The sequence below is a fragment of the Ovis canadensis genome, chromosome 8 (assembly GCF_042477335.2).
Source record: "Ovis canadensis isolate MfBH-ARS-UI-01 breed Bighorn chromosome 8, ARS-UI_OviCan_v2, whole genome shotgun sequence".
Lineage (NCBI taxonomy): Eukaryota > Metazoa > Chordata > Mammalia > Artiodactyla > Bovidae > Ovis > Ovis canadensis.
In genome coordinates this window covers 87,088,169-87,115,351 of record NC_091252.1, presented here as the reverse complement: position 1 = coordinate 87,115,351, position 27,183 = coordinate 87,088,169, and the positions used below count along the sequence as shown (strand labels likewise).

General features: G+C 41.8%; 1 protein-coding gene across 2 annotated transcripts in view; it reads right to left on the bottom strand.

Annotated features, from left to right (window-relative positions):
• The window catches only part of PLEKHG1 (pleckstrin homology and RhoGEF domain containing G1), a 253,999-nt gene that overhangs the window by 94,918 nt on the left and 131,898 nt on the right, over positions 1-27,183 (bottom strand). For both annotated transcript variants that reach the window (XM_069599309.1, XM_069599310.1), the window contains one exon: positions 11,971-12,476. In XM_069599309.1, the coding sequence (XP_069455410.1) occupies positions 11,971-12,378 (408 nt within the window). In that variant the 5' untranslated portion in view covers positions 12,379-12,476. The remainder of the gene's footprint in view (positions 1-11,970; positions 12,477-27,183) is intronic.

The following is a 27,183-nucleotide window of genomic DNA, read 5'->3' as shown; positions in this document are numbered from 1 at the left end:
GTCCCTTGGGCTGCAAGGAGATCCAACCAGTCCATTCTGAAGGAGATCAGCCCTGGGATTTCTTTGGAAGGAATGATGCTAAAGCTGAAACTCCAGTACTTTGGCCACCTCATGCGAAGAGTTGACTCATTGGAAAAGACTCTGATGCTGTGAGGGATTAGGGGCAGGAGGACAGGGGGACGACAGAGGGTGAGATGGCTGGATGGTATCACTGACTCGATGGACATGAGTTCGAGTGAACTCCGGGAGTTGGTGATGGATAAGGAGGCCTGGTGTGCTGCGATTCATGGGGTCGCAAAGAGTTGGACACAACTGAGCAACTGAACTGAACTGAACCCTACTTTATAACTCAGACTACAACCCTGCACACAACTTCTCTTTAATTTGTCTCTCCTCCTTCTTGGCCTATTTTATATTTCCCCCTCTCTTCTCTCTCCTCTTTATTGTTCTTTTTCTCACTCTGTCCCCCGCTTCGCTTTGTTCTCTTCCTCCTACAGGGGGTGGCAGCTGTGGGTACCAGGTGGCTCCCACAAGAAATTTCATGTTTTTTTTTTAAGTTGAAGTATCATATTTACTATAGTAAGTATTTAGTTCTTAACCATTTAACGCGTATAAAACTGCCTCCATTTGTTTCTTTTTCAATGGTGTTTTGAGTGTTGCACTTGGAATCTATTTTCCCCCGTTTTCCCCTCATATGATTTTGCAAGTTCAGTGATTTTTAAAAGCACATATGTCAAATTATAACAAAATGGATCATAGGCACTTGAAATTCATATTGCTCTTTTTCTATAGCAACTGTATTCTCTTTCTTGGGTCTTAGACATGTGATATGGAAGCTAAAAACTATAATATATTTAACTATATTAAATCACTATAATCTATTCTGAGATCATGAACTTTTTTTTTGTTTTTGATCATGAACTCTTGAAACCTGGTAAGAATATCCTACAAAGCTGGACTCAGGGCCTCCAATACCCTGGAAATCCTTAGACTGACCTGAAGTATTCTAGACCCAAGCTTCAAGAAGCAAGCCACAAAAAGAGTCTAAAAAGAAAAAAAAAGGAAGCAAGTCATAAGTCAACAATGTCAGGCACTCAAGGGTGACTATTACCTGAGGTTTATTATTTCTCAAGGAGACAATGAGAACATCACTAAATGCATAATTATTACTCTTATACCAACTGATGTTCATTATGCTATTGTATAAAGTTCTTAGTAATTTGAAAAGCATAAAGGTTAATGACATAAATAGACCACTATTTATCAATGGCAAATTTACTTTCTCCATGTTCACCTCTGGAAAGATGAAAGTTGACTTCTACAAGGCTTCCCTGTGGCTCAGCTGGTAAAGAATCCACCTGCAATGCAGGAGACCTGGGTTTGATTCCTAGGTTGGGAAGATCCTCTGGAGAAGGGAAAGGCTATCCACTTTAGTATTATGGCCTGGAGAATTCCATGGACTGTATAGTCCATGGGGTCGCAAAGAGTTGGACACAACTGAGCAACTTTCACTTTCCCTTTCTTATGGAAACCATCCATAATGATGTCACCTGATTTAGAGTGTGCAAGTGTGCAAGGCCTAAGGTTATTGCTGCTAAGTCGCTTCACTTGTGTCCGACTCTGTGCGACCCCATAGATGGCAGCCCACCAGGCTCCCCTGTCCCTGGGATTCTCCAGGCAAGAACACTGGAGTGGGTTGCCATTTCCTTCTCCAATGCATGAAAGTGAAAAGTGAAAGTTAAGTTGCTCAGTCATTTCTGACCCTCAGCAACCCCATGGACTGCAGCCTACCAGGCTCCTCCATCCATGGGATTTTCCAGGCAAGAGTACTGGAGTGGGGTGCCATTGGCTTATGTATGTATAAATGTATTAAAACAGTTTTAACCATTAGGTTTTATATTGTTTACTTGTTCTTTAAGTGTTCACAATTCTCATCTTGGCTTCTCAGAGAGACTACAGAAATGAGTTTAAATGATGATCCTGTATGCAAGACAGCAAAAAAGACACAGATGTGTATAGCGGACTTTTGGACTCAGAGGGAGAGGGAGAGGGTGGGATGATTTGGGAGAATGGCATTGAAACATGTATACTATCATGTAAGAATCGAATCACCAGTCTATGTCCGATGCAGGATACAGCATGCTTGGGGTTGGTGCATGGGGATGACCCGGAGGGATGTTGTGGGGAGGGAGGTGGGAGGGGGGTTCATGTTTGGGATCGCATGTACACCCGTAGTGGATTCATGTCAATGTATGGCAAAACCAATACAGTATTATAAAGTAAAATAAAGTAAAAATAAAAAGTTAAAAAAAAGAAAGGCAGGGCAGTAAAAAGGAAGGTATTCCATTTTCTTATAAACTTTATCAGTGTGGCAATAAACTTAAAGCTTCTGAGCATGACCATTCTGTTAAGGGTATGCTGGCATTAGTCCATTATTCTCATTGATTCCAGTCTACTCAAAATGTTTCCAGAAGACAAGCAAAGAAGCAGAATTTCTGCCTTTGAACTATGCTAGACCCAGCAGCCCTCTTCTTAAACTGAAATATTGATAATACCACCTGTGTTCAAAAATTCCAAAGAGCCCTTTGACAGGTCATATGGATAGGAAAACCTACAAAAACGAAAGAGGGGAGGGAGTTAGGAAAAATGGGAGAGAGAGGAGGTAGAGGTGATGGAAATGTGTAAGAGGGGAGAGAGGAATAAGGGAAAGTACATCTTAGTCTAAGTACTAAATGAAGAATTCCATTTAAAACATTCTATAGGGTTATTTAGTAGAGAGAGTTAACTATAAACTTGGCAGTAAGCACCATCAAGATCTTTCCTGCTTTCTTCCTTATGTATTTTTTATTTTTATTTTTACCTTTTATTGGTGGGATGCCAGGTGTAGGTTTCTATAAAGAGAATATTGCAGTTACATATTGGGTTGACCAAAGAGTTCATTTGGATTTTTCCACAACATCTTATGAAAAAACTTGAAGGAACTTTTTGGCCAATCCAATATAATACATGGTAGACACTGGCAGTTGTTCACAAAAATGTTTCCTTCCTTCTTTGGGCACACAGACTATATCTCCAAACTTACAGCTTGATGTGGAATGAAAGAAGAGGTGAGCCATTTCTACACTTGTCTCAAAAACTCTCCTTCCTCTGCCTTCTATCAATTGATACATGGAATGGCACAGCGTCCACTTACCTGAACACACACATACACGACTGCAAAAGGAGAAACTTCTGTTGTATTACATCACTCAACTAGGGGGCCGATTTGTTACTGTGGCTTTACTTACACTTATACACTATGCCTTCCAAATTTTTAAAACAGTGTTTCTCAGCCAAGGGAATTTTGTCCCTTGGGGGTTATATGGCAATATCTAGAAACAGTTTTGGTTGTCATGAGTGGGGATGGTGGTGGTTCTACTGACATCTAGTGAGCAGAGGCCAGGGTTTGATGCTAACATCCTACAACACACACGACTATCCCCCATAACCAAGAACGACTGTCCCCGATAACCAAGCACTATCCAGTCCCGAATGCCTACCATGCTGCTGTTGCAACACCCTGCTCCAGAGAGCTTAGGAAGACGACCAAACCTCCGAGCTCTCTGCTAGACTCTAAGGGGAGATTTGCAACAGCAATGCAGTAGTAAAGGAGGCCTTTGGAGTGAAACCTAACATTCCAGTTCCTGTTTCAACACTAACCATTTACAAACCTTGGACGAGTTCCTTTACTCTCAGTACATGCAATAGTCTTGTGCTAAAAATAAGAAAATTATAATAGTACCCACATAGTGGGGCTGTGGCTGAGGCTGTAACTGCTTAATTCAGTGCCTGAAATCTGGTAAGCACCCAAATACAAGCTGCTGTTAATGTTAGGTTTTAGTGTTTTTGTTGCTATTAAGGTATATATCTAGAAAATTTAGAAGTAGTAGCCACATAGTATGTTTATAGCTATTCGGATTCATTGAGGTGGTGGGTGTGGTCACCAGGTTTATGGTTTCTATCTACCATGCTCCCAGGAGAACCTGACCAATATAATTATTTTGAATTATTTTCCTAGGTTTTGACTCAAAATCTGGCTAGAATCATTTGGAGGGAATAAACTGACATCATTTATCAAGTATACATGAACTCTTGTGAACAGTCAACAACAACCTTTGCACAGCAACCCTACGTACCTCCACTCACTTTGCTTTTAGTAAATGCTGCCCATGTTGAGCTAGTTTTGATGTTCACTAGCAGTTAATCCAGAGAAGGCAATGGCACCCCACTCCAGTACTCTTGCCTGGAAAATCCCATGGATGGAGGAGCCTGGTAGGCTGCAGTCCATGGGGTCGCTGAGTAGGACACGACTGGGAGACTTCACCTTCACTTTTCACTTGCACACATTGGAGAAGGAAATGGCAACCTACTCCAATATTCTTGCCTGGAGAATCCCAGGGACAGGGGAGCTGGGTGGGCTGCCGTCTATTGGGTCAAGCAGAGTCAGACATGACTGAAGAGAGTCAGCAGCAGCAGCAGTTAATCAGAAGGTATGAACAGGATGGACTTTTAAAAGACATGAAAGGCCAGGCACCCCCCTCCACCCCCAATATTAGGCTGCAACCAGTAGAGGAGACGAATACTCAAAATCACTATGTTCTTACCCTCTAAGTTTCTGTCATTGTTAAGGTGGCAAGAGGTGAGAGTGGGGTAGAGCAAGGAAGGGGAGGGCATAAGAGCAACAAAGAGGCATGGAAACAAAGAGTCAAAGTGAAGTTTGGGGGGCTCATATACAGTGGTTAGATGTGCTATTTGATGAACAGCTCCTATTGGCTTGGCCAAAAAGTTTATTCAGGTTCCCTATGTTACAGAAAAACCTAGACAAACTTTTTGGCCAATCCAATACATAAGCCTAAAACTACTTAGCAGGTTTGCTTCAAAATTACCATAGACCTCAAACGGTTTTAGCAAAGATCTCATTCACCCAATATGAGAAAAGCCCCTGGAAGGAAAAATAAAGAGACACATTCAAATGAAAGTGCTCAAATGTCATGTAAAAGAAAAAGTACATTAAAATGTGCCAAGTACTACAGTGTAAGCACTTTATTAAATCCACCCACGTAACAAGCCTTCGTTAAAAACAATCCCTGCCAAGTCCTACACTCTAGCATTGAACACATAATTCCCTCAGTATACAAGAAATGTTAGTCTGAAGGAACCTCATAAAAACTGTCAGTTTAATAAATGTTGTCACACTGGAGGGAAAGTATTGAGTGAGGACATGTGCAAATAAAAAGACAATAAAAGCAAGGACATCTCATCAGCCTCCTCCCTTGGTTCAAAACTTTTCTCTTCTTGTCAAGTATCCTACGCAGCTGTGGCTGGTCCAGGGAACACCCATGTAAAGCTATCCCTTCATGGCCAAGAGAGAGGAGTAGCAGAGCTATGAACTGACCTTTCCACACCAACCATCTTCTCTCTCCAGCTGAATCAAACTCAGCTTCAAGAGAAAACACCTCCAAGTTCGATAGTGTTGTCTCTGAGAGGTGGCGCAGGACAAAAACCCACTCAGATTCCATGTTGTCCAAGTCTTAGCCACCTCACCAGCCTAAAAGCTAAGTCTTTAGGCAGGGTCCATAGTTAAGCACGGCACCGACTTCCTGGGCCTGATCACTGGATTACTTCATTCACTCTGCACAGATCTGGGAGAGGCTCACTTCCCAAGTGTAAGACAATTCACCTTCCAGCTAGTGGATACGTCTGGTGCTAAGGGCAGCCTCTTCTCTAAGCTATGGCAACAGGAAGAATTGTGTTCAATATGTTTTATGTCAGTAAAGTGAAAGTGAAGTCACTCAGTTGTGTCCGACTCTGCGACCCCATGGACTGTAGCCTACCAGGTTTTTCCGTCCATGGGATTCTCCAGGCAAGAATACTGGAGTGGGTTACCATTTCCTTCTCCAGGAGATCTTCTGACTCAGGGATCGAACCTGGGTCTCCTGCATTGGAGGCAGACGCTTTAACCTCTGAGCCACCAGGGAAACACTAAGTGGGTGAAAAGCATCTCTCTTCTCATCCACCTTATCCTAACATTGTCTGTACTGCTGCTGCTAAGTCGCTTCCGTCATGTCCAACTATGTGTGACCCCATAGATGGCAGCCCACCAGGCTCCTCTGTCCCTGGGATTCTCCAGGCAAGAACACTGGAGTGGATTGCCATTTCCTTCTCCAATGCATGCATGCAAAGTCGCTTCAGTCGTGTCCAACTCTGTGTGACCCATGGACAGCAGCCCACCAGGCTCCCCTGTCCACGAGATTCTCTAGGCAAGACTACTGGAGTGGGTTGCCATTTCCTTCTCCAACTATCTGTACTATCACATGATAAACAAAAAGTTCATGCCAATCAAGAAATACAAGAGCTGGAGGTTGGAGATCAACAGCCTAATCCTTGTGTAGCTACAGCTTTTGAATAATGCTGAATGCTTTTAACAAGGATGGCTTAAAGCTTTGGTTCTTTAAATTTTACACAGCAAGGCTATAATAATAACTTCTTAGCTTTTAGCACACTGTATGGATAAAGGTGCTTGAAAAAGGATTTTAACTTTTTAGAATTTTATCTACTTTCCCCTCACTAAATGTACATGTCCTCAACATCCCCAAATATGATTTAATTTAGGATTTCTTATATTTCAAAGATCCTATTTTGTAGTAGGGATATAATTTCTAATTACACAGTATTAGATAATGTTATGAACTATTTAAAACCCTTCATAAAAGTTTAAAACAGGCCATGAACTATATCCAGGGCCAAGTCTCATGAGGCTGTCAAAGGCTCTTTTATAGATCATTTATAAAGATTAAAGAAACCCACTCTGCCCATGAGAATCTCTGGTCAGTCAATCTAAGATCCTATTAAACATGAAAGAAACCCTTATTTCCTACTTTCCAGCTATGAATTTCTCTCTCTCCACAAATTGTATCACTGGCAATTTTACTTTTAACTTTTAAAACTAGCTTTCATACTTATTATCTCATTTTATCTGTGAATGCTAGTAGGACCCATATATAGAAATGGAAATAACAGCTCTCTTGTTTCTCTCAGTATAGTCGATAGTCAAGACCTCACCTCTCTTTAAAATGTCAAGTGTACAAACCAAATGACTAGGATGTCAGGCAAAGGAGCAGAGGAGGGAGTTGCCACGGGGAGGGAATGGAGGGGACAGAGAAAAGGGCCTGCGATGAAGACCAGAAGCAAGAACAATAACATTTCTCAGTTAAATCTTCAGAATTCATTTTTAAATTTCTAAATGGCATGGGAAAGAAAACAAAATCCAATATATTTGGGAAAAATTGTAATACAATGTCGTTATGTAGTGAAAGACGTACATCCTTCTTTGCATTATCACCAACAGCTGAGAATCCTATTGCCCAGATAATGTGTGAGCAGGATCTCTTCTCAGAAATAAGCTACTCAGATACTATGTGGTACTGTATTGAGCTACCAAGGCATACTGTGTTCAGTTCAGTTCAGTCGCTCAGTTGTGTCCGACTCTTTGCGACCCCATGAATCACAGCACGCCAGGCCTCCCTGTCCATCACCAACTCCCGGAGTTCACTCAGACTCACGTCCATCGAGTCCGTGATGCCATCCAGTCATATCATCCTCTGTCGCCCTCTTCTCCTCCTGCCCCCAATCTCTCCCAGCATCAGAGTCTTTTCCAATGACTCAACTCTTTGCATGAGGTGGCCAAAGTACTGGAGTTTCAGCTTTAGCATCATTCCTTCCAAAGAAATCCCAGGGTTGATCTCCTTCAGAATGGACTGGTTGGATCTCCTTGCAGTCCAAGGGACTCAGGAGTCTTCTCCAACACCACAGTTCAAAAGCATCAATTCTTTGCCACTCAGCCTTCTTCAGAGTAACTCTCACATCCATACATGACCACAGGAAAAACCATAGCCTTGACTAGACAGACCTTAGTTGGTAAAGTAATGTCTCTGCTTTTGAATATACTATCTAGGTTGGTCATAACTTTTCTTCCAAGGAGTAAGTGTCTTTTAATTTCATGGCTGCAGTCACCATCTGCAGTGATTTTGGAGCCCCCCAAAATAAAGTCTGACACTGTTTCTACTGTTTTCCCATCTATTTCCCATGAAGTGATGGGACCAGATGCCATGATCTTTGTTTTCTGAATGTTGAGCTTTAAGCCAACTTTTTCACTCTCCTCTTTCACTTTCATCAAGAGGCTTTTTAGCTCCTCTTCACTTTCTGCCATAAGGGTGGTGTCATCTGCATATCTGAGGTTATTGATATTTCTCCCAGCAATCTTGATTCCAGCATGTGTTTCTTCCATCCCAGCATTTCTCATGATGTACTCTGCATATAAGTTAAATAAGCAGGGTGACAATGTACAGCCTTGACGGACTCCTTTTTCTATTTGGAACCAGTCTGTTGTTTCATGTCCAGTTCTAACCGTTAACATCTTTTAAATCAGTGTATATACCAATGGCCTTTCACAAAAATGTTTGTTTATAAATTCTAAGGACAGAATATAAACCTGAGTGGTTAGGATATGTATGGATAAGATACACTACAGATAAAATGCAACTAAGGGAAATAAACACAACCAAGAATGACTACTGAAGGCCATTCATTAGTGGGAACTCAGTAAAGCAGAGTGCACAGTCTGAACCCTGGAAAAGGAAATGGCACCCCACTCCAGTACTCTTGCCTGGAGAATTCCATGGAGAGGGGAGCCTGGCAGTCTGTAAGTCCATGGGGTTGCAAAGAGTTGGACACAACTGACAGATTATCACTCAGTCACTCAGACAGTTTGAAACTATGCTACTGTGTAAGTGGAAAACAACTTCCCAGTTATCTCTATAAATAACTAGGTGGTTTTTCTTCAGAAATAATTCTTGCTTAGAAAGTCAACTAACAAACTCTCTTTGTGTGGTAAGAACTTATGATGGTAGGTTGTTACTAAGTAGCCTTTTCCCCATTTAACTCTGCACTTGAAAAATCAAAGATACTAAAGCAATCAGCTACAGAATTTTTAAAACAGATTGGAAATAGATTAAGGAAAACAGATTTTTTAAAGGAGTTGACATCTTGTGTTTTAAAAGAACACTCATAACAGTCCTTATTGGGTAAAGTTGCTGCAAGGTGGAAAATAATTGGTTATACTCCATAAAGGAGGGGTGCATGCTCAGTCGTGTCTGACTCTTTGTGACCCCATGGACTGGATCCTGCCAGACTTCTCTGTCCATGGAATTTTCCAGGCAAGAATACTGGAGTGGGTTGCCCTTTCCTACTCCAAGGGATCTTCCTGACCCCAGGATTGAACTCATGTCTCGAGTCTCTTGCATTGATTGGCAGGTGAGTTTTACCACTGACGCCACCTGGTAAGCCTCCATAAGGCAAAGAACTACATAAAACGAGTCTAACCATTCTGTGAAAACTGTGATCTTGAGAAACAGAGGTGGTCACATACAAAAGTGTGTGAGGAAGAGGCTGCAGCGACCAATCGTGATCTGAAGAGATTCTGCACTTTTCTAGGTGGGGAGGGGAAGTGACTCAAAGCATTCCAGAGACTTCCTGAACAAAGCGGCATCTTCTTCCTGCCCAGGTGCTTCCCTCTCTATTTGGGACGTTTTCTTCCCAACTACCCTCCTTCCCAACACCCTTCTTCATCTTTCTTCTCCCTAATTATGTGTCACCTTAGATTTTCCCTGGGTTCTTTATAAATAATCCAATTGCCTTCAAAATAATAATGTTGGAATCACCCACTTAAAAATTACTCTTTCCTAATGAAATTTCTACTGTAGTATATGACTAAATCTATTTATTTTTGTAAAAGACTTCAGATAAGACAGAAGATAGCTATAAATGGTGTTCAGTCTGAGCCAGCAAATTCAGAAGAGGCCTGAGATGATAAGTGTTTCCATTTATTAATTGCTTACCATGTGCCAGGCACTGTTGCATGAGCTTTTCATATATTATCTAATTATCATAACACCAACCTTATTAGGCAAGTATCATTTATTAGTCTCATTTCACAGTTGATGAAATGAAAGCACAGATTTATAAGCAAATACGGGGTTTGGCAAACCATGGCCCTTGGGTCAAAAATGGCCCTAAAGTTTTCCTTGAACGTCCACACCCATTCACTGACGTAGAGTCTGGGGCTGCTCTTGGGCTATAGTGGCACAAGTGAACACTTACGATTGACAGTTTAGGGCCCAGAAAGCCAAAAAGAGTTACCATCTGGTCCTTTATAGCAAAAGTCCACCAACCCATAGTGCAAAACATTGGCTAATTCCTTGATAAGGGGAAAAAATAAGGCAAGAATATTTGTACAGTTTGGAATAAAACTTCTGCTGAAACTGTTAGAAAATAAAAAAATTTTAAGGTATTTTATTGAAGCAAAAAATCCTGTTTTAACCTATTTTCTTTCATAGATCTCTTATTGTATTTCTTCTCACTTAAAGTTTGTTAACTGGCCTCAGAAAAAAACAAGTGTTCATAGAATTCCAGCTCAGACACTAAAGGTTTCTCTGTAGGTATGGTGAGTTTCGATGAAGTGGTAAAGTTTCCAAGCAAGAAACAAAGAAAAAAAGGCCAAAGAAAGCTTTGACAACCATAAATTTCCTGAGAGGTTTCACAAATTTTGGCAGTTTCACAGGTATTTCTTCTCAAGTACAAATGACATCATTGTTGAAATTCAAGAAACAATTGGCCTGGTTTACTCTACATTTGGTATCACATATTGTTTTGGTTGAGCATCAATTGATTTTTTTTCTATTTTTACTGGGAAGTTATGTCATAACTATTTTTAGAAGACTGTCTGGTTTGATCATTTGTGGAACTGAAAACACAATTGTGTCCTAGAATTTTTTTTCCCCTAAAGCTATAACAGTGTATGTGTTTGGTGGAGAATGTCCTCATCAGCAAATATTCCACCAGTTTATTCTGAAACACATTTTAGATTAAAAATCTAAAACAGGAAATGAGCACTAACACATGAAAGAACCTGGGATAGTACCAGGCAGCGTAGGGAGTATAGCTTCATAATGTATCAATTTGAAAGATAATATTTTAAATTATTGAGAACGAATTAGCATCTGAACTGTTCTGATAATTATCATTTTATTCTTAAAAACCTAGCTATAATCAAAGTCAAATTCATAACTGGATAAGTCAACTATACTCCAGCATAAAATAAAAATTAAAAAAGAAATAATACAGGGAAACAACAATCATAACAAATTAATAACTGAATTTCCAGAGTCTTGGATCTGGTACCTGAGCTAAGTTCAGTTTGCAGAGAGTCAAATAATTTACACGAATTTGTTTAGTATAAAAGTAAAAGGTAAACACCTAAGACCAAGTCCAGGGTTCTTCTCTCCCTTTCACCACCTTCCCCTAAACAGCAACCAACACAGAAAACAGCCTGAAACCTAAGTCCCATGCTTGTTTGCGCAGAAGAATCACCTGGGGATCTTCCGCCCACCTCCTGGCCACACCCCAAATCAAGGAAATCCTTCTCTGGAGGTAAGACACAGGCACTGGCAGCTTTGGAAGCTCCAGACATCAGGAGACAACTGTGATTAAGCTGAAGATGACCCAAGGAGGTCAGTCAACACACCCCTGCACCTGCAAGTCAGGAAGCTTGCATCCTGTCTGTCCCTCTCACAGATCTTTGGGGCAGGAGTCACTAACACAACACCCCAGTGTAGGCACTGCTATCATCATGCTTACTCCCAACACGTAATGGATTCACGAATGCAAACACTGAGGATCTTAACCCAGTGATAATAGCCCTAGGGCTTCCTCTTAAGTGATGATCTGTTTAAACATTTACACCATCTCTGCCTCTCAGGAGACAGCGGGCTTCCTAAGAAGCCCTTTGTTGCAAGCCCTTCCTTGCCCTTTATTTCGAGAGGATATTGATCCTGCAGGACAAACTTTAAACATCCCCCCCACAGTGCATCTTACCTCTACGATGCTCTTTAAATCTTGCACGTAAGTCCGTTCGGTCTCCAGAATTTCCTGTACAACTCTGTCCACATAGAGCAGCTTGGGGCTGGTGGCCGATTCGGCCTCCGTTTTGGTCGCCCCGTTGGCTTCCACTCTGCGCTGTGCCCGGGGCTGCCTCTCGCCGCCCTCGTCTGTGCTCTGCTGCCCGGCCGCACGGTCCGTCTGCAGCTCGCTGCTGGAAAACGGCCTGGCTGGCATCAGCTCCAGTTTTATGGCCCCTGCTTCCTTATCCTGAGGAAACAAGCCCAGGTGGCTGCTTGAAACTAAGGTCATTCGGCTGCCGAAGGAACCATGGCTGTCCCGGGAGGAAGCCGAGGACGACGTGGAGCCAAAGCTGACCGGGCGGTCACTGTCGGAGAGCTCCATGGCCCCGAGGTCCCCGGAGCAGGAGTGCCTGGCTGTGGTTCTGAGATATGGAGCTTGTGTTACAGCTGACCGCACTTCACGACGCAACTGGTGCGCATCTATACACGTGAAGAAAAATAAAGAAACGGACAAGATAAGCAAGATAGGCAAGTATTTAAAATTAGAGCGAACAGAAAAGGTTTGAAGGTGCTTAAAACCTAGCTCAAGGGACACGGTCAAAAGCAAAAAGCACGCTAGGTATAGACGGAAATGCAAAGATACCCATGGGACGTTGAATGGCAAAGGCGGAGTTTTTAAAGCGTTGCGGGAATTGCGTCAGACTTGAAAGCCTTTGGGCTTCCCTGATGGCTCCCTCGGTAAAGCGTCTGCTCGCAATGCGGGAGACCCGGGTTCGATTCCTGCGTTGGGAAAGTCCCCTGGAGAAGGAAAAGCAATCCACTCCAGCATCCTTGTTTGGAAAATCCCATGGACGGAGGAGCCTGATAGACTACAGTCCATGGGGTCGCAAAGAGTCGGACACGACTGAGCGACTTCACTTCACTAAAAGCCTTTGGTGCTACCTTAGACCTACTTTTTTTTTTTTTCAGTCTGCTTTTTACCAAGACGACAATGCCATGTGCAAGTGCTTTAACACTTGAAAAGCACTGCGCCTGGCCTCAAAGTATGAGCACCTGAGGATAGAGCGATTAGTCCAGATTTACTAAATCAAGGCTCAGCGCTCAGGGCACAAGGAATCTACAGCTTCAACAAGCACCAAGGGGATGCTTATGTATTTAAAAAACAAACAAACAACCCCCCCCCACATCCTATGTTTTATTAGATTAATAAAATATTTATTAATATTGAAATATTAGAGTATTTTGAGAACCACTGTTCTAGATTTTGAGTATTCTACTACAATTCCACAAAACTTTACCAACCTGGAAACTCCACTACTTAATGATGCTGACAATTTTACACTTTACTTGTATATAGCATTAAAGAAAGTGTTCCGTGGACAATAATTCTCCAGTACTGGACAAGAAAACTCAAAATATTGAGACCCACATCCTCTTTAAAACTTAATCATCCTATCACAACATTTCGCTAAATCGCTTCTCGAAAGCTGGCTTTCCATTTGCTGTGTACATGGGGTTACACTGTTACAGCATATATCTGATGAACTACTACTTTCCATGTGTCCAGGGAGATAACATGACAGTGTGACCATATGCAATTAAATAATAAACATCAGAACTGTTTCTAAAGAAATGGGGCTGTTAGTATTTAGAAAAGGGAATAAGAAGAGAAAATTTAAAGCCTGTAGCACTTAAATCTTGGGTTCAAAACAGGCCCCGTATGGAATTTAAACTTTCAGAAGCTATTCAGACAAAACACAAAGTTCCAATCTTCTTCATTTGTAAGGCAGGATCTGCACTTTATCCCCCTAGTAATGTGATCCCAAGTTTATAGAAGCAAAATGCCTTGCAATAGTGTGACTGATAAAGAAATCTGCTTCATTTCAAAATTCCCCCAAATCCATGTTTCCAGACCTTGTTAGAAAAACAGGAGAGTGAAACTCAGGTATGGAAGGTTGTAATAAGACAAACACAATAACAAGAATATAGATCAATGACAGTCTTTTCAAAAGGAACGTGAATTTGGTTTGACTCAATAATAAAGATCATCAAACAGCTGGTACCAATATTTCTAGAATATAAAAGAACCCATCAAGTCTGTATCCTTTAACATTCAGACTTTTCTTGGTGGTTTAGGAAAGTGAAGTCACTCAGTCATGTCCAATTCTTTGCAACCCCATGGACTGTAGCCCACCAGGATCCTGTGTCCTTTGGGATTTTCCAGGCAAGAGTACTGGAGTGGGTTGCCATTTCCTTCTCCAGGGGATCTTTCCGACCCAGGGATCAAACCCAGATCTCTTGCATTGTAGGCAGACGCTTTATCTTCTGAGCTGCCAGGGAAGTCCTCTTGGTGGTTTATATTCACGGCAAATATTAGCGTTAAGAGTGGACTGCAAATAGTAAAACTATGAATATAAAATAAAGGAACTAACTTGGATCAACAAGAAGGCATGGTAAGAAACATGTAGGAAATGAGTAAATTACCAGTATAACCACTACCACATGGTATATTTCCCACAATTTTTTAAAAGCTTTTGCGATATTCTTTCTGCTTTCTCTGTAACAACTTTATGGCCTATAAAATTGGGATTGGTTATAGTAGTTAAAATGTACTTGTGTAAAAAATCCTGGGCCAACTTGAATGTTGGAAAATCCAAGAAACAGCCAGGCACTTAGGGGTGTTTGCAGCAAAGGATGCTTACTCATGTTTGGGACTGGTGTTAAGAAAGTCCTGGGCAGGGCTTTCCTGGTGGGTCAGTGCTTAAGAATCCACCTGCCAATGCAGGGGACACAGGTTTGATTCCTGGTCTGGGAAGATCCCACATGCCGCTGGGCACCTAAGCCCACAAGCCACAGCTATTGAAGCCTGCACACCCTAGAGCCTGTGCTCAAGAGAAGTCGTTGCAATGAGAAGCCCAAGCGTGGCGACTAGAGAGTAGTTCCAGTTCTGTGCAACTAGCGAAAATCCTGTGCACAGCAATAAAGACCAGCACAGCCATGAATAAACAAATAACTTTTTTTTTTAAAAAAGAAAGTCCTGGGTAGTTAAGATTAGGAGCAGACACACACTGGCATCTATCACAACCATAAGGTTGATGTCCCTTTCTGGAATGGGTGCTGACTTGGGAAGTACATAAGGATTCTTTAAGGTCCCAAAAGGCCAATGAGACCGTGTTGTTGTCGTTGTTCAGTTGCCCAGTCCTGTTTGACTCTTTGCAACCCCATGGACTGCAGCATGCCAGGCCTTCCTGCCCCTCACCATCTCCTGGAGTTTGCCCAGGTTCATGTTCATTGCATCAGTGATGCCGTCCAGCCATCTCATCCTCCCTTTCCAGATGCTCTGATTTTCAGATAGAGTAGTATCCACCCTCCTCCCCAACTTCTGTTTGGTCCTAAGTCATAGTCTCATTTGAGAAAACCATATTTGATAGTTATGTAACTCTTGGGAAATATTCATTATCAGGATGGTGATAAATGAACACAACAGAGAGACTCATGTTTTGTTTTACTTACTTCCACTGGAAGTTAGCCAGCCAGTATTGGGACTGAGAATCCACTTTGGCCTACTAGGGCTGCTAGTGTCTTTCATACTTTCAAAGGCAGGAGAAAGTGGGACAAGAAACTCAAGTCAACAGGGTTCACTTCATGGATGAATCTTACATGGCAACATGAACTGGACCCTAGCAAGGAAGACTTCATTTGTTTCAATACCAGGCCACGTTCTCTAGGACACTGAATCAGCCTATTCAGACTGCCAACCAGACATTTTGTAAAATAGAATATATGAGGTATTTGGAGTGCTAGTATTTAGCCAAACTTACGGCCCCAAATTAAATACCTTCCAAAATTACTAATGACAGAAGTGAAACCTTTAAAGCTAGGTCATTTAATGGCATATAATAGGAGACTGCAGGTGGATAACAATGTTTATGCTGATTCACTGCTTAGAAGATAATTATAGTTTTCTCACATAAGGAAATGTTCTTCATAAAAATTGTCTAGTCTTGCTCTCACTGCCTTCAAAATAATTTCAGATTTCCACCCTTTCTGGCTTATTCTTCCTAATACAATTAATCAATTATTAATATTTATCTCCAGAGCTACATTGTTCAACATAGTAGCCAGTAGCCACATGTGACTATTGAGTGCTTGAATTGCAGCTCATCCAAACTGAGATGTGCTACAAGTGTGAAATACACGCTCACTTCCAGACAATGAAGAATCTGCCTGCAATGTAGGAGACCTGGATTCCATCCTTGGGTCGGAAAGATCCTCTGGAGAAAGGAATGGCAACCCACTCCAGTATTCCTGCCTGGAGAATTCCACGGACAGAGGAGCCTGGCAGGCTACAGTCCATGGGGTTGCAAAGAATGGGACATGGCTGAGCAACTAACACTATTTTAAATATTATATATATTAAATATTTAAACTTCCGTATCAATCTTTGTCCCAATAATAGTGAATGAAAAGGTATGTACAGTTTGCAGTTTATCTTTTTTTACTCTGTTCGTTAATAGACAATATTGTTATGAGTTCGCAGCAACAGCATTTGGAGACAAGTGCTGTGTACTAGATATTGGGGTGGCTGGTTTCCCATGATAAACTGAAACACCCAGAGAGAAAACCGAAGAGCAAGAAAGCTTTATCCTCTGCTGTGCATGAAAGATGTTAGCACCTATGTTAACACTTGGGTAATTTGTTGCTTTGCTTTGCTTTCCTTCTCAAAACCTGTTTTTCTTACCAAATCTCAAACGCAGGGCTAATAAAATAGCAACTTAGGAGAACTTGCCAGTTGTTGCTAATGGCCTATGTCAGTGGCTCTTTTGACCATGAAAACCCTAAATAAGCTGATTTTCCCAGCTCGAGGGCCTTGGTTCATCTGACCCTTGGTAAACCTGGAGATGGAGGTGGGGGCAGGGGTGGGGGTGGGGCTTGACGCTTACAACCAGCAGTACTGTAGTCTAAAGCCATCAACATAAAAATATTCCTTCTTGTGCCATCCTCAATAAAATGAACAATATGGCTGTCCGGCTCCCATATGTTTTGCTTCATGGCAAATCTCTAATTTTTTTTTAGGAGAAAGAGCTCAAATTCCTTGGCCTTTCTTTGTTTGCTCCTCAAACCTCCATTATTTTAATTGCCCTCCTTTGGAATGTCACTGCCAGAATCAAAAGTAGTACTTCTTGGCTCTAACTTGCCTCTGAGGCTGATTTAAGGGGGAAGCAGAACTTTCATTGGCAGGAAAAGTCCAGGCTTCTCTGACCATATTTTCATGCTACATGGGGAACCCATGGGGTCATAACCGACCACGCCCTGTCACCAGACCCCAGGAGAGCTTTACAAGGCAAGGGAGGGCTATATGCGCAGCGAGGGAGGAGGGGTGATCAGGGTTTTCAAATTCTGCTCATGGCTATTCTAGACTTTAAATACTTAATTGGAGTTCCTTGGCAGGACAGTCATGGACATCGAGAGGATGTGTAGTGCTCAGGATCAATGATAAAATTATGTTCCTTATGATACCGTCTGTGAAGAGGAGGAAACAGAGGGAATAAAGCAGGAAATTACTCTATCAACCAGAAAAATTCATTTAATACCCAGTGAGTCTTCAGTAGAGCCTAAAGTTGTAAACTGATTTCATGATTCAAAACACACACACATTTTTAAGAGTCAAAGTTATAAAAGGTACTCATTTATATGTTTCAAAGATAGTACCAAGTATTTGAGGAATCCTCCTTTACCCATCTCTGAGATAATAGTGGAGGGCTCAATAGATAAAAGCCACTGGATCTCAATGTGAATTTCTACTTCTTGGTTTTCTAAAATAACATGATTCTGTATTATTAATAATAGCAGATCCAGGACTACAATTAAACCTGTTCTTTGCTGCTCTGAGTGTTCAATCCAGGGAACATGGTTTTCATTCTTATTTGTAGCTGTCTGGTAATAAAGAGGTAAAAAAAAAAAAATCTTCTTACCATGTTAATTTCTGTTTTGACCAATGTACTCTGGTAATGCAAGATGTGAGGACTGGGGGAAGCTGGATGAAGGGTGTATAGAAACTCCAAACTAGCTTAGCAAATTTTCTGTAAGTTTAAACGTTTTCTAAAATAAATAATTAAAAAAGATCTTATTACTGCTGAAGAGTCAGTAAAGCAAAGTTTGGATAAGAAAGTCAAGGATAGGAAGGGGTGCTTTGCAAAAATGTTCTTGTTCAAACAAGAGGTGAGGGGTTGAAAGAGGATCAAAAAATTCTTTGAACTATAAAGTCTGCTACTAAATATTCAGATCACTTACTAATTGATTCCTGTGTTAGTCAGCGAAAACTGAGAAGTACAGTGGCTCCTGCAGTTAGGCAAGAATTGAGTTGTAATAGATACTCTTAATTAACGCAGCTAGTACATTGGCTAAATTGCCTTAGCTAAGTGGTGACTCCAGAATTTCTACATTTGAGGGCACAGGTATGTCAGTTTGGTTAAATGAGGGCCTAAGGGAGAATGAGGAGAAGGGATAGTTAGGGAGCTTTGGCTGAACAGATACACACTGCTATATTTAAAATGGATAACCAACAAGGCCATGCAGTATAGCTCAATGTCATATGGCAGCCTGGATGGGAGAGGAGTTTGAGGAAGAATGGATACATGTATATGTAAGGCTGAGCCCCTTTGTTGTCCACCTGAAACTGTCACAACTTTGTTAACTGGCTATCAGTTCAGCTCAGTTCAGTTGCCCAGTCGTGTCCAACTCTTTGCTGCCATGGACGGCAGCACGCCAGGCCTCCCTGTCCATTACCAACTCCCGGAGCTTGCTCAAACTCAAGTGCATTGAGCCAGTGTTGCCATCCAACCATCTCATCCTCTGTCATAATCTTTCCCAGCTTCAGGGTCTTTTCTAATGAGTCAGTTCTTTGCATCCGGTGGCCAAAGTATTGGAGTTTCAGCTTCAGCACCAGTCCTTCCAATGAATATTCTGGACTGATTTCCTTCAGAATGGACTGGTTGGATCTCATTGCAGTCCAAGGGACTCTCAAGAGTCTTCTCCAACACCATAGTTCAAAAGCATCAATTCTTTGGCACTTAGCTTTCTTTGGCTCAGAGGGTAAGTCATCTGCCTTCAATGCAGGTAGATCTGGGTTTGATCCCAGGGTCAGGAAGATCCTCTGGAGAAGGAAATGGCAACCCACTCCAGTACCTTTGCCCGGAAAATCCCATCGACAGAGGAGCCCAGCAGGCTACAGTCCATGGGGTCACAAAGAGTCGGACACGACTGAGCGATTTCACTTCACTTTAGCTTTCTTTATAGTCCAACTCTCACATCCATACATGACTATTGGAAAACTATCACTTTGACTAGACAGACCTTTGTTGGCAAGGTAATGTCTCTGCTTTTTAATATGCTGTCTAGGTTTCTCGGCAGAAGTCACCATTTGCAATGATTTTGGAGCCCAAGAAAATAAAGTCTGTCACTGTTTGCATCGTTTCCCCATCTATTTGCCGTGAAGTGATGGGACCGGATGCCATGATCTTAGTTTTCTGAATGCTGAGTTTTAAGCCAGCTTTTTCACTCTCTTCTTTCACTTTCATCAAGACTCTTTAGTTCTTCTTCGTTTTCTGCCATAAGGGTGGTGTCATCTGCATATCTGAGGTTATTGATATTTCTCCCAGCAATCTTGATTCCCAGCCTGACATTTCGCGTGATATACTCTGCATGTAAGCTAAATAAGCAGGGTAACAATATACAGCCTCTACGTACTTCTTTCCTGATTTGGAACCAGTCTGTTTTTCCATATCCAGCTCTAACTGTTGCTTCTTGACCTGCATACAGATTTCTCAGGAGGGAGGTAGGGTGGTCTTGAAGAATTTTCCACAGTTTGTTGTGATCCACACAGTCAAATGCTTTGGCGTATTCAATAAAGCAGAAGTAGCACAGAGTTGGACACGACTGAGGCGACTTAGCAGCAGCAGCAGCAGATGTCTTTCTGGAACTCTCTTGCTTTTTTGATGATCCAGCAGATGTTGGCAATCTGATCTCTGGTTCCTCTGATGGGATAAATCCAGCTTGAACATCTAGAAGTTTATGGTTCATGTACTGTTAAAGCCTGGCTTGAAGAATTTTGAGCACTACTTTGCTAGCGTGTGAGATGAATGCAATTGTTCGGTAGTTTGAACATTCTTTGGCATTGCCTTTCTTTGGGAGTGGAATGAAAACTGACCTTTTCCAGTCCTGTGGCCACTGCTGAGTTTTCCAAATTTGCTAGCATATTGAGTGCAACACTTTAACAGCATCATCTTTTAGGATTTGAAATAGCTCAACTGGAATTCCATCATCTCCACTAGCTTTGTTCGTAGTGATTCCCCTAAGGCCCACTTGACTTCCCATTCCAGGATGTCTGGCTCTAGGTAGTGATCACACCATCGTGGTTATATGGGTCGTGAAGATCTTTTTTGTATAGTTATTTTGTGTATTCTTGCCTCCTCTTCTTAATATCGTCTCCTTCTGTTAGGTCCATACCATTTCTGTCCTTTATTGTGCCCATCTTTGCATGGAATATTCCCTTGGTATCTCTAATTTTCTTGACGAGATCACTAGTTTTTCCCATTCTATTGTTTTCCTCTATTTCTTTACGTTGGTCACTGAGGAATGCTTTCTTATTTCTCCTTGCTGTTCTGTGCATTCAAATGGGTATATCTTTCCTTTTCTCCTTTGCCTTTCGCTTCTCTTCTTTTCTCAGCTATTTGTAAGTCCTCCTCAGACAACCATTTTGCCTTACCCCAATAGAAAACATAAAGTTAAAAAAAAAAGAGGACCTAGGGGACCTTAAGGCTTTTTTTTTCATCTTTATTATCTGCTTTGGAAGATCAATTAGTGTGGGAGGTGATGGTGATGACAACAGGGTTAAAGCAGGGTTAAAATGTCGTTGTCACTTTCAGGGGGACTGGCAGTTGTCCACAAAAACCCACTCCCCTTCTTCCTTAGTGAACAAAGTTTCTGCTGAGCACACTTTCCAGACTCCCTGCCATTAGATGTGGTCTTGTGGTCACGTTCTCACCAGTGGAAAAGACACATGCCCCTCTGGTGGTCCATTTTTCCAGCATCAGACATTATTCCTCCACATCCTTCCTCTTCCCACTGGGACCCAGATGTGGCAGGGGACCCTGCCCAAGCCATGAACATGACCCCAAAGCCCTAGAGTATGGCAGAGCATGAAGACAGAAGGGCCTTGCAATAAGAGCGTCTGGATATGCCCTGAGCCACCATATAAAAAAAGTCTGGTTATCCTGAAGCTGACGTGCTGGAGAAATCATGGAATGAGACCACATGGATATGCAGAGAGAAGCTGAAGGGACCCTGGCTGATCTGGCCCCTAGAGACTGGGTGTTTCTGGCCCAGGCACCAGACGGTATGAAAGAACAGCCTTAGAGATGACCCCAGCCCTGTCATATCTGGCTGCAATATCAGGAGACCCTGAGCCAGAACCACCTGGCAGAGCCTCTCCTGAACTCCTGACTCACATAAACCTTGAAAGATTAGAAATGATTGTTGTTGTTCCAAACCGCTAGGCTCTGGGGTGATTTGTAATGCAGCAAGAGATAACCCGAACAGCCTCTATTATAACAGATCAGCCTTACCATATATGCCAGGTCTTTAACTCTATGACAATTATCCTTTAAAAACAAAACAAAACACACATGTCCCTCCCCTTGACCCTACACACAAAGCCTCACAGTTCATTCACATGTGTCATTACTTTTGGAACATTTTATGGATGGGAAACAAAGATAGGTTAGGTTACATCATGCTCAAAGTTGAACTGTGAATCAGAGACTATGGTTTCTTATTTCTGGCCCGTTAGTTCTGATACTTGGTTCAGACAGTAAAGAATCTGCCTGCAATGTGGGAGACCTGGGTTTGACCCCTGGGTTGGAAAGATCCCCTAGAGGAGGGCATGGCAACCCACTCCAATATTCTTGCCTGGAGAATCCCCATGGACAGAGGAGCCTGGCAGGCTACAGTCATGGGGTTACAAAGAGTCAGACGATTGAGCTGCTAAGTACCGCACACATAGCATAGATTCACAGAGTAGGGCAGAAAAAGAGCTTAGAGATCAGGAAATGATGCACTAAATGTAAGCTACTTGTATAAAGTGCACAATACAAATGTGCCAATAGTGTGTGTGTGTGTGTGTGTGTGTGTGTGTGTAGGAATGAATGAATACATGCCCAACTGCATGTACAGAAAGAGCTCAGCGGACCAGCCAAAAATCAAGTTATAGCCGTCTCTCCTATAGAGGATTTGCATTTGTGCCCTGGCTCTGTACCATGGAGGTTTGTATTGCAATTTTTTTTTTTTTTTGGCTGTACTGCTGCTTGGCATTGGAATCTTAGTTCCCTGACCAGGGATTGAATCCTCACCCCTGCAGTGGAAGCATGGAATCATAACCACTGGACCGCCAGAGAAGTCACTGTATTGCAGCCTTTGAGTCTGTGGTTTCCTCACTTGTTAGTGGGGCGGCTGGACTAGCTGACTTCCCCAGGTCCCATCCGACTGCAGCGATGCAGTCCCAGCCCTGAAATAAACACCAAGTTGCATGGATACCACACCTGCATGGTCCATTCCTAGCTGGAATCACAGGACAAGCAGCAACCACAAAATAGCAATTTTCTTCTACATTCTACTAATGCCAGGTCTTCAATAATGAAATATATATATCACTGACTTGGTTAAAGGCTAAAAAACGTCTATTTTTTTCACTTAGACTAAATCACAATCTATGCTCTGGCTTCTTTTTTGTTTCTGTGGAAATATCAGTCTCAAGGCAGTAAAGCAACAATGATAGCTGTTTGCACAGGTTCCCTCTGCACTGAGCATGCTCAGTTTCCAAAACATCTCTGCTCACTTGAGAGGCAGGATTAGGTTAAATAACATTTCTTAAAGAAAAAGGAGGAGGAAGGAGAAGGAGAAACCCAAGTAACTAACAATAGCACTCTGAGAAAATAAACCATCCATAAAGTACACTAAACATGTTCTCAGAGGAAAAAAGAGGAGGAAGAGAATTCAAAGCGTCTAACAATAGAGATCTGAGTAAATAAATCCATCTAGAAAGTACCATATAAAACTATTGAATGTCATGCCCTTTCAAATCCTTAAGGGCAGAAAATGGTCATACTAGACAGTTGAGTAAAATGGGTGGTTTATAAAACATAAGTAGAAAGTGATCCTAAATTTGAATTAAAAATGCCACTTATTTATTATCCACATTAGAAAAATGATTCAAAAGATACAGAATACAATATTGACCTTGGTTTTATAAAGTAGGAGAATGGATGGTTTTTCCTCTGATATTTACCTCCTAATACTACTTTTCCTCAATGTGTACCACTTTTATAATCTGCAAAAGTTATTTAAAGAAACTAAAAATCACAACATCAGTGTAACAAATATTTAAGTATTTTCAATTAAAAGAATTAATTTCTACATTCATATGATTAATGAAAAGGAATGCCAAATATATACATCTTCTCTCAAATATATTAGTATCACTAAATTAAAATAAAAAAAACAAAAGTCAGACTCAACTGTGCAAAAGCATTGACTACAATCCATGCCTTTTTCTCTCCAATTATTCCTCCTAACAAAAGAATGTCTTACCAATAAGCACTCAACATGGAAACTGCATTTACTCCGTCAACTTTGGTGACCACTAGACTCAGACTAGATTCCATCACGACAGTTGCTAAGTATAAAGCTTGCAAACATTATTTTGTTCCCCAGCTTAACCTGCGTGAACCTCATAAAGAAAGCACATGAAAATACTCAGCAGTCACTGCACGAAACACTTAGGTTTTACTTTTCTCCCCAGAGTCACCAACATCAAGCTCTTTCGATTATTTCAACCTAACTTTAAGGGGAGATCAAATTCAAACCAAAACAAGACAAAAACCTTTGAAGGCAGACTGCAGTTCGGAGAGAGGAAAAAAAAAAATCACCTTCTAGATTAATTCTTATTATTGGAGAACTCTTTTCAGTCCATAGCAGTAATAACAGAACACTTGTAATATGTTCAAGCGAGCAGTTGGTCCTGCGCAGTGTGGTGGAGAAAATCTCCACGACAGTTTCTCACCGAGGCGGTTGGGCTCGGCTGCTCCAGCAGGAAGGACCAAGGGTGTTGAGCATCGGTTCCCCAGACACATCCACGTTTGCACCTACCTGGGCTCTGCCCAGGCGGAGCCACATCGTCTGACTTCAGCTGATGCACTGACCTCACTGGGAGCTCAGTCAGGTAAAACCAGAAGCCTTTACTAGTCTGTGCAGCTCCTTCCGCAGAAATATTGCATGAGTCAGCTTTTATCTCTCAAAACCCAACACACAAAGGCTTTACAAAAACCTGATTGGCAACTTTCTCCCTGCCTTTTTCCCCCTGGTGTGCAGACCACAGACTTCAGCATCACTAAGAGCCTTAAATGAAACATGACATCATTCAATTGAGAAACAGGACAATAGACACCACTGTGGGTAACTTGAAAATGCACACTTCGCTGAGCAACACCCTGCCACTGACATTCTTTTGTGAACATCAAATACAACCCACACTCGCCTACAGCTGCTCAGGCTCTACCTTCCTGGCTCCAGCCACCGTTCTCATTAAACTCCACAAAAGCATCAAGACCTGGAGCTCTGCTATTTTCAAGTGCATCCCCCGACTTTTAAGTCTGTTTCAAAGGAAGTGGACACATGTCTCCCAGAAGTTTTAAAGTGAAGTTTCGCGGTGGGGGTGGGGCAGAGAATAACACGGTTGACAGAAGTTTGAATCCTTAGTTTCTCTTAAGGGAGAATGAATAGAGTGTCAAGTAAGCAAGGTTACACAAGAATACATTTAAGCTTGAGTATTTTAAAAACAGTACTGAGAAATCTATCTGAAGACAAATAGCTAAAATGTAAACTTATAGGCATTTCTTAGACAAACAGTTTAGTTCTGTGATTTTATATTCATAAATACTAAGTAGTGAAGAGACAGAATGATCTAACTCGCACACTTCAGTAGGAAAGAACTTCTAATTATTTTGGGTTTCCATTTCCCTAAGGCTACCCATCTTTCTCAAAATGCTACATCTATTTTTACATCAAGATTCAAAAGTTCATATTTGAGAAAGATATTGAGTTCTTTAGATGAAGGTCTTCAGAAGTACAAAAATGTTCTTGAAAACTGATACCACTGCACCGGGGAGCTAAAACTCATGGTTTGGATTACGCCCATGTATAGATACCTAAAACTAAACTACTTCAGAGCATCAAAATCCTTTAAATAGAAGTTCCATTTAAAGCATTCATTTGTGGTTATGAAAAATAACATTAGCTGATCATCTTTAATATAGCTATTTTTATCATACCTATTAAGTGATTTTAAACTAACAACATAATAGGATAATTTGTTTTAATGCCCGTTTCCTCTCAAATAAAGCTGAACATATACAGGGTTACTTCAGTGGGCCATTCTGATGGAAATTTATCAGTCAGTTCAGAAGACAACTTGGAATGATCCGCTTCCCCCCCAAATTTACCAGTTTGATGGAAATCACTGATGCTAAAAGAGCAGTTTGAGAGGAAGGGCCCTCCCTGGGCTGTTCGGACTCTCTTAACCCTCTGTCTGTCCTCCACGGTGACCTCTGTTGCCCTCCAAAATGATGTCCACCCTACCTGTGTCCAAGTTCTCTTTTTCTGCCTAATTAAGAGTCAGTTGAAATGTTATGAGCCTCATCTCACCTTCCACAACCACTCCAGTCCACTGCTCTTTCCATCCGTTAAATGACTGTTTATTACACTTAGAGAGTCACGTGGTCTTATGTTTATTTTCTAATCATCTCTGTCCTACCCTGGATTATTAATTTAGAGAGAAAGGAAGCTTCCTATGCTGTAGATTTGATATTCATGTGGGAGACACAGAAATCTACACTCAGGGATGGGATGGGATGGGATGGTACATGCAGAGGCTCTTGGCTTCTTCTTTTTGGCCATGCTATATAGCATGTGGGATCTTGGTTTCCTAACCAGGGATCAAATCCTAGTCCCTTACACTGGAAGATGGATTCTTAACCACTGGACCACCAGGCGAAGTCCTTGCCCTATTGTCTTGCCACTAGACTTTTGTCCATGCAACAAAATTAATCCCAAGACAAGTAAAAGGCACAAATACTAGTATCCTAGTATACTAGAACTGTGGTGGTGGAGAAGACTCTTGAGAATCCCTTGGACAGCAAGGAGATAAAAACTAGTCAATCCTTAAGGAAATCAACCTGAATATTCATTGGAAGGACTGGTGCTGAAGCTAAAGTTCTAATACTTTAGCCACCTGTTGCAAAGAAATATTGGAAAAAGACCCTGATGCTGGGAAGATTGAGGGCAGGAGGAGAAGGGGGCCACAGAGGATGAGATGGTTGGATGGCATCACCGACTCAACTGATATGAGTTTGAGCAAACTCTGGGAGATGGTGAAGGACAGGGAAGCCTTGTGTGCTGCAGTCCACAGGACTGCAAAGAGTTGGACACAACTTAGTGACTGAAGAACAACAAGGTGGAAAAAACACTCTCACTGGGATGCAGCTCTTATTAATTCCCTTGCAACTCTGGTTATGGGCAGCTCGGAAGCCATTCGCGGTGTCCTTGCCAGGAGTGGAGACCCAGGGGTAGGAGAGCAGCACCCACAGGGCATGCCTGCAGCCAGCAGGACACACACCAGCCAGCAAGCCAAGCGCAGGCCAGTCTTGTGGCCTAACTGGAGGAGAACCAGAAAGCCCTGTTACTTAAAAACATCCTTTCCCAGAATCAGTCTGCCAGTCCACTAAGAGAAACCAGTTCTTTTTGGTTGGGACCTCTCTGGCAGTCCAGTGGTTAAGACTTCACCTTCCAACGCAGGGAGTGTGGGTTCAATCCTGGGTCGGGGAGCTAAGATCCTATATACCTTGCCACCAAAAGAAACCAAAACGTAAAATGGAAACAATATTGTAACAAATTCATCAAAAACTGTAAAAATCGTCCATATTAAAAAAAAATTTTTTTTTTTAAATTCTTTTTGGTTTAAGGTAAAAGTTGTCTGTTAAAACTCTAATGTTCCCTGGGAAGGGTTACTGAGTCAGTGCCACAGTGGCCTCACAAGCCTGAACCTCCTTCTGGGATCCATGCAGGTCTTTCAGGA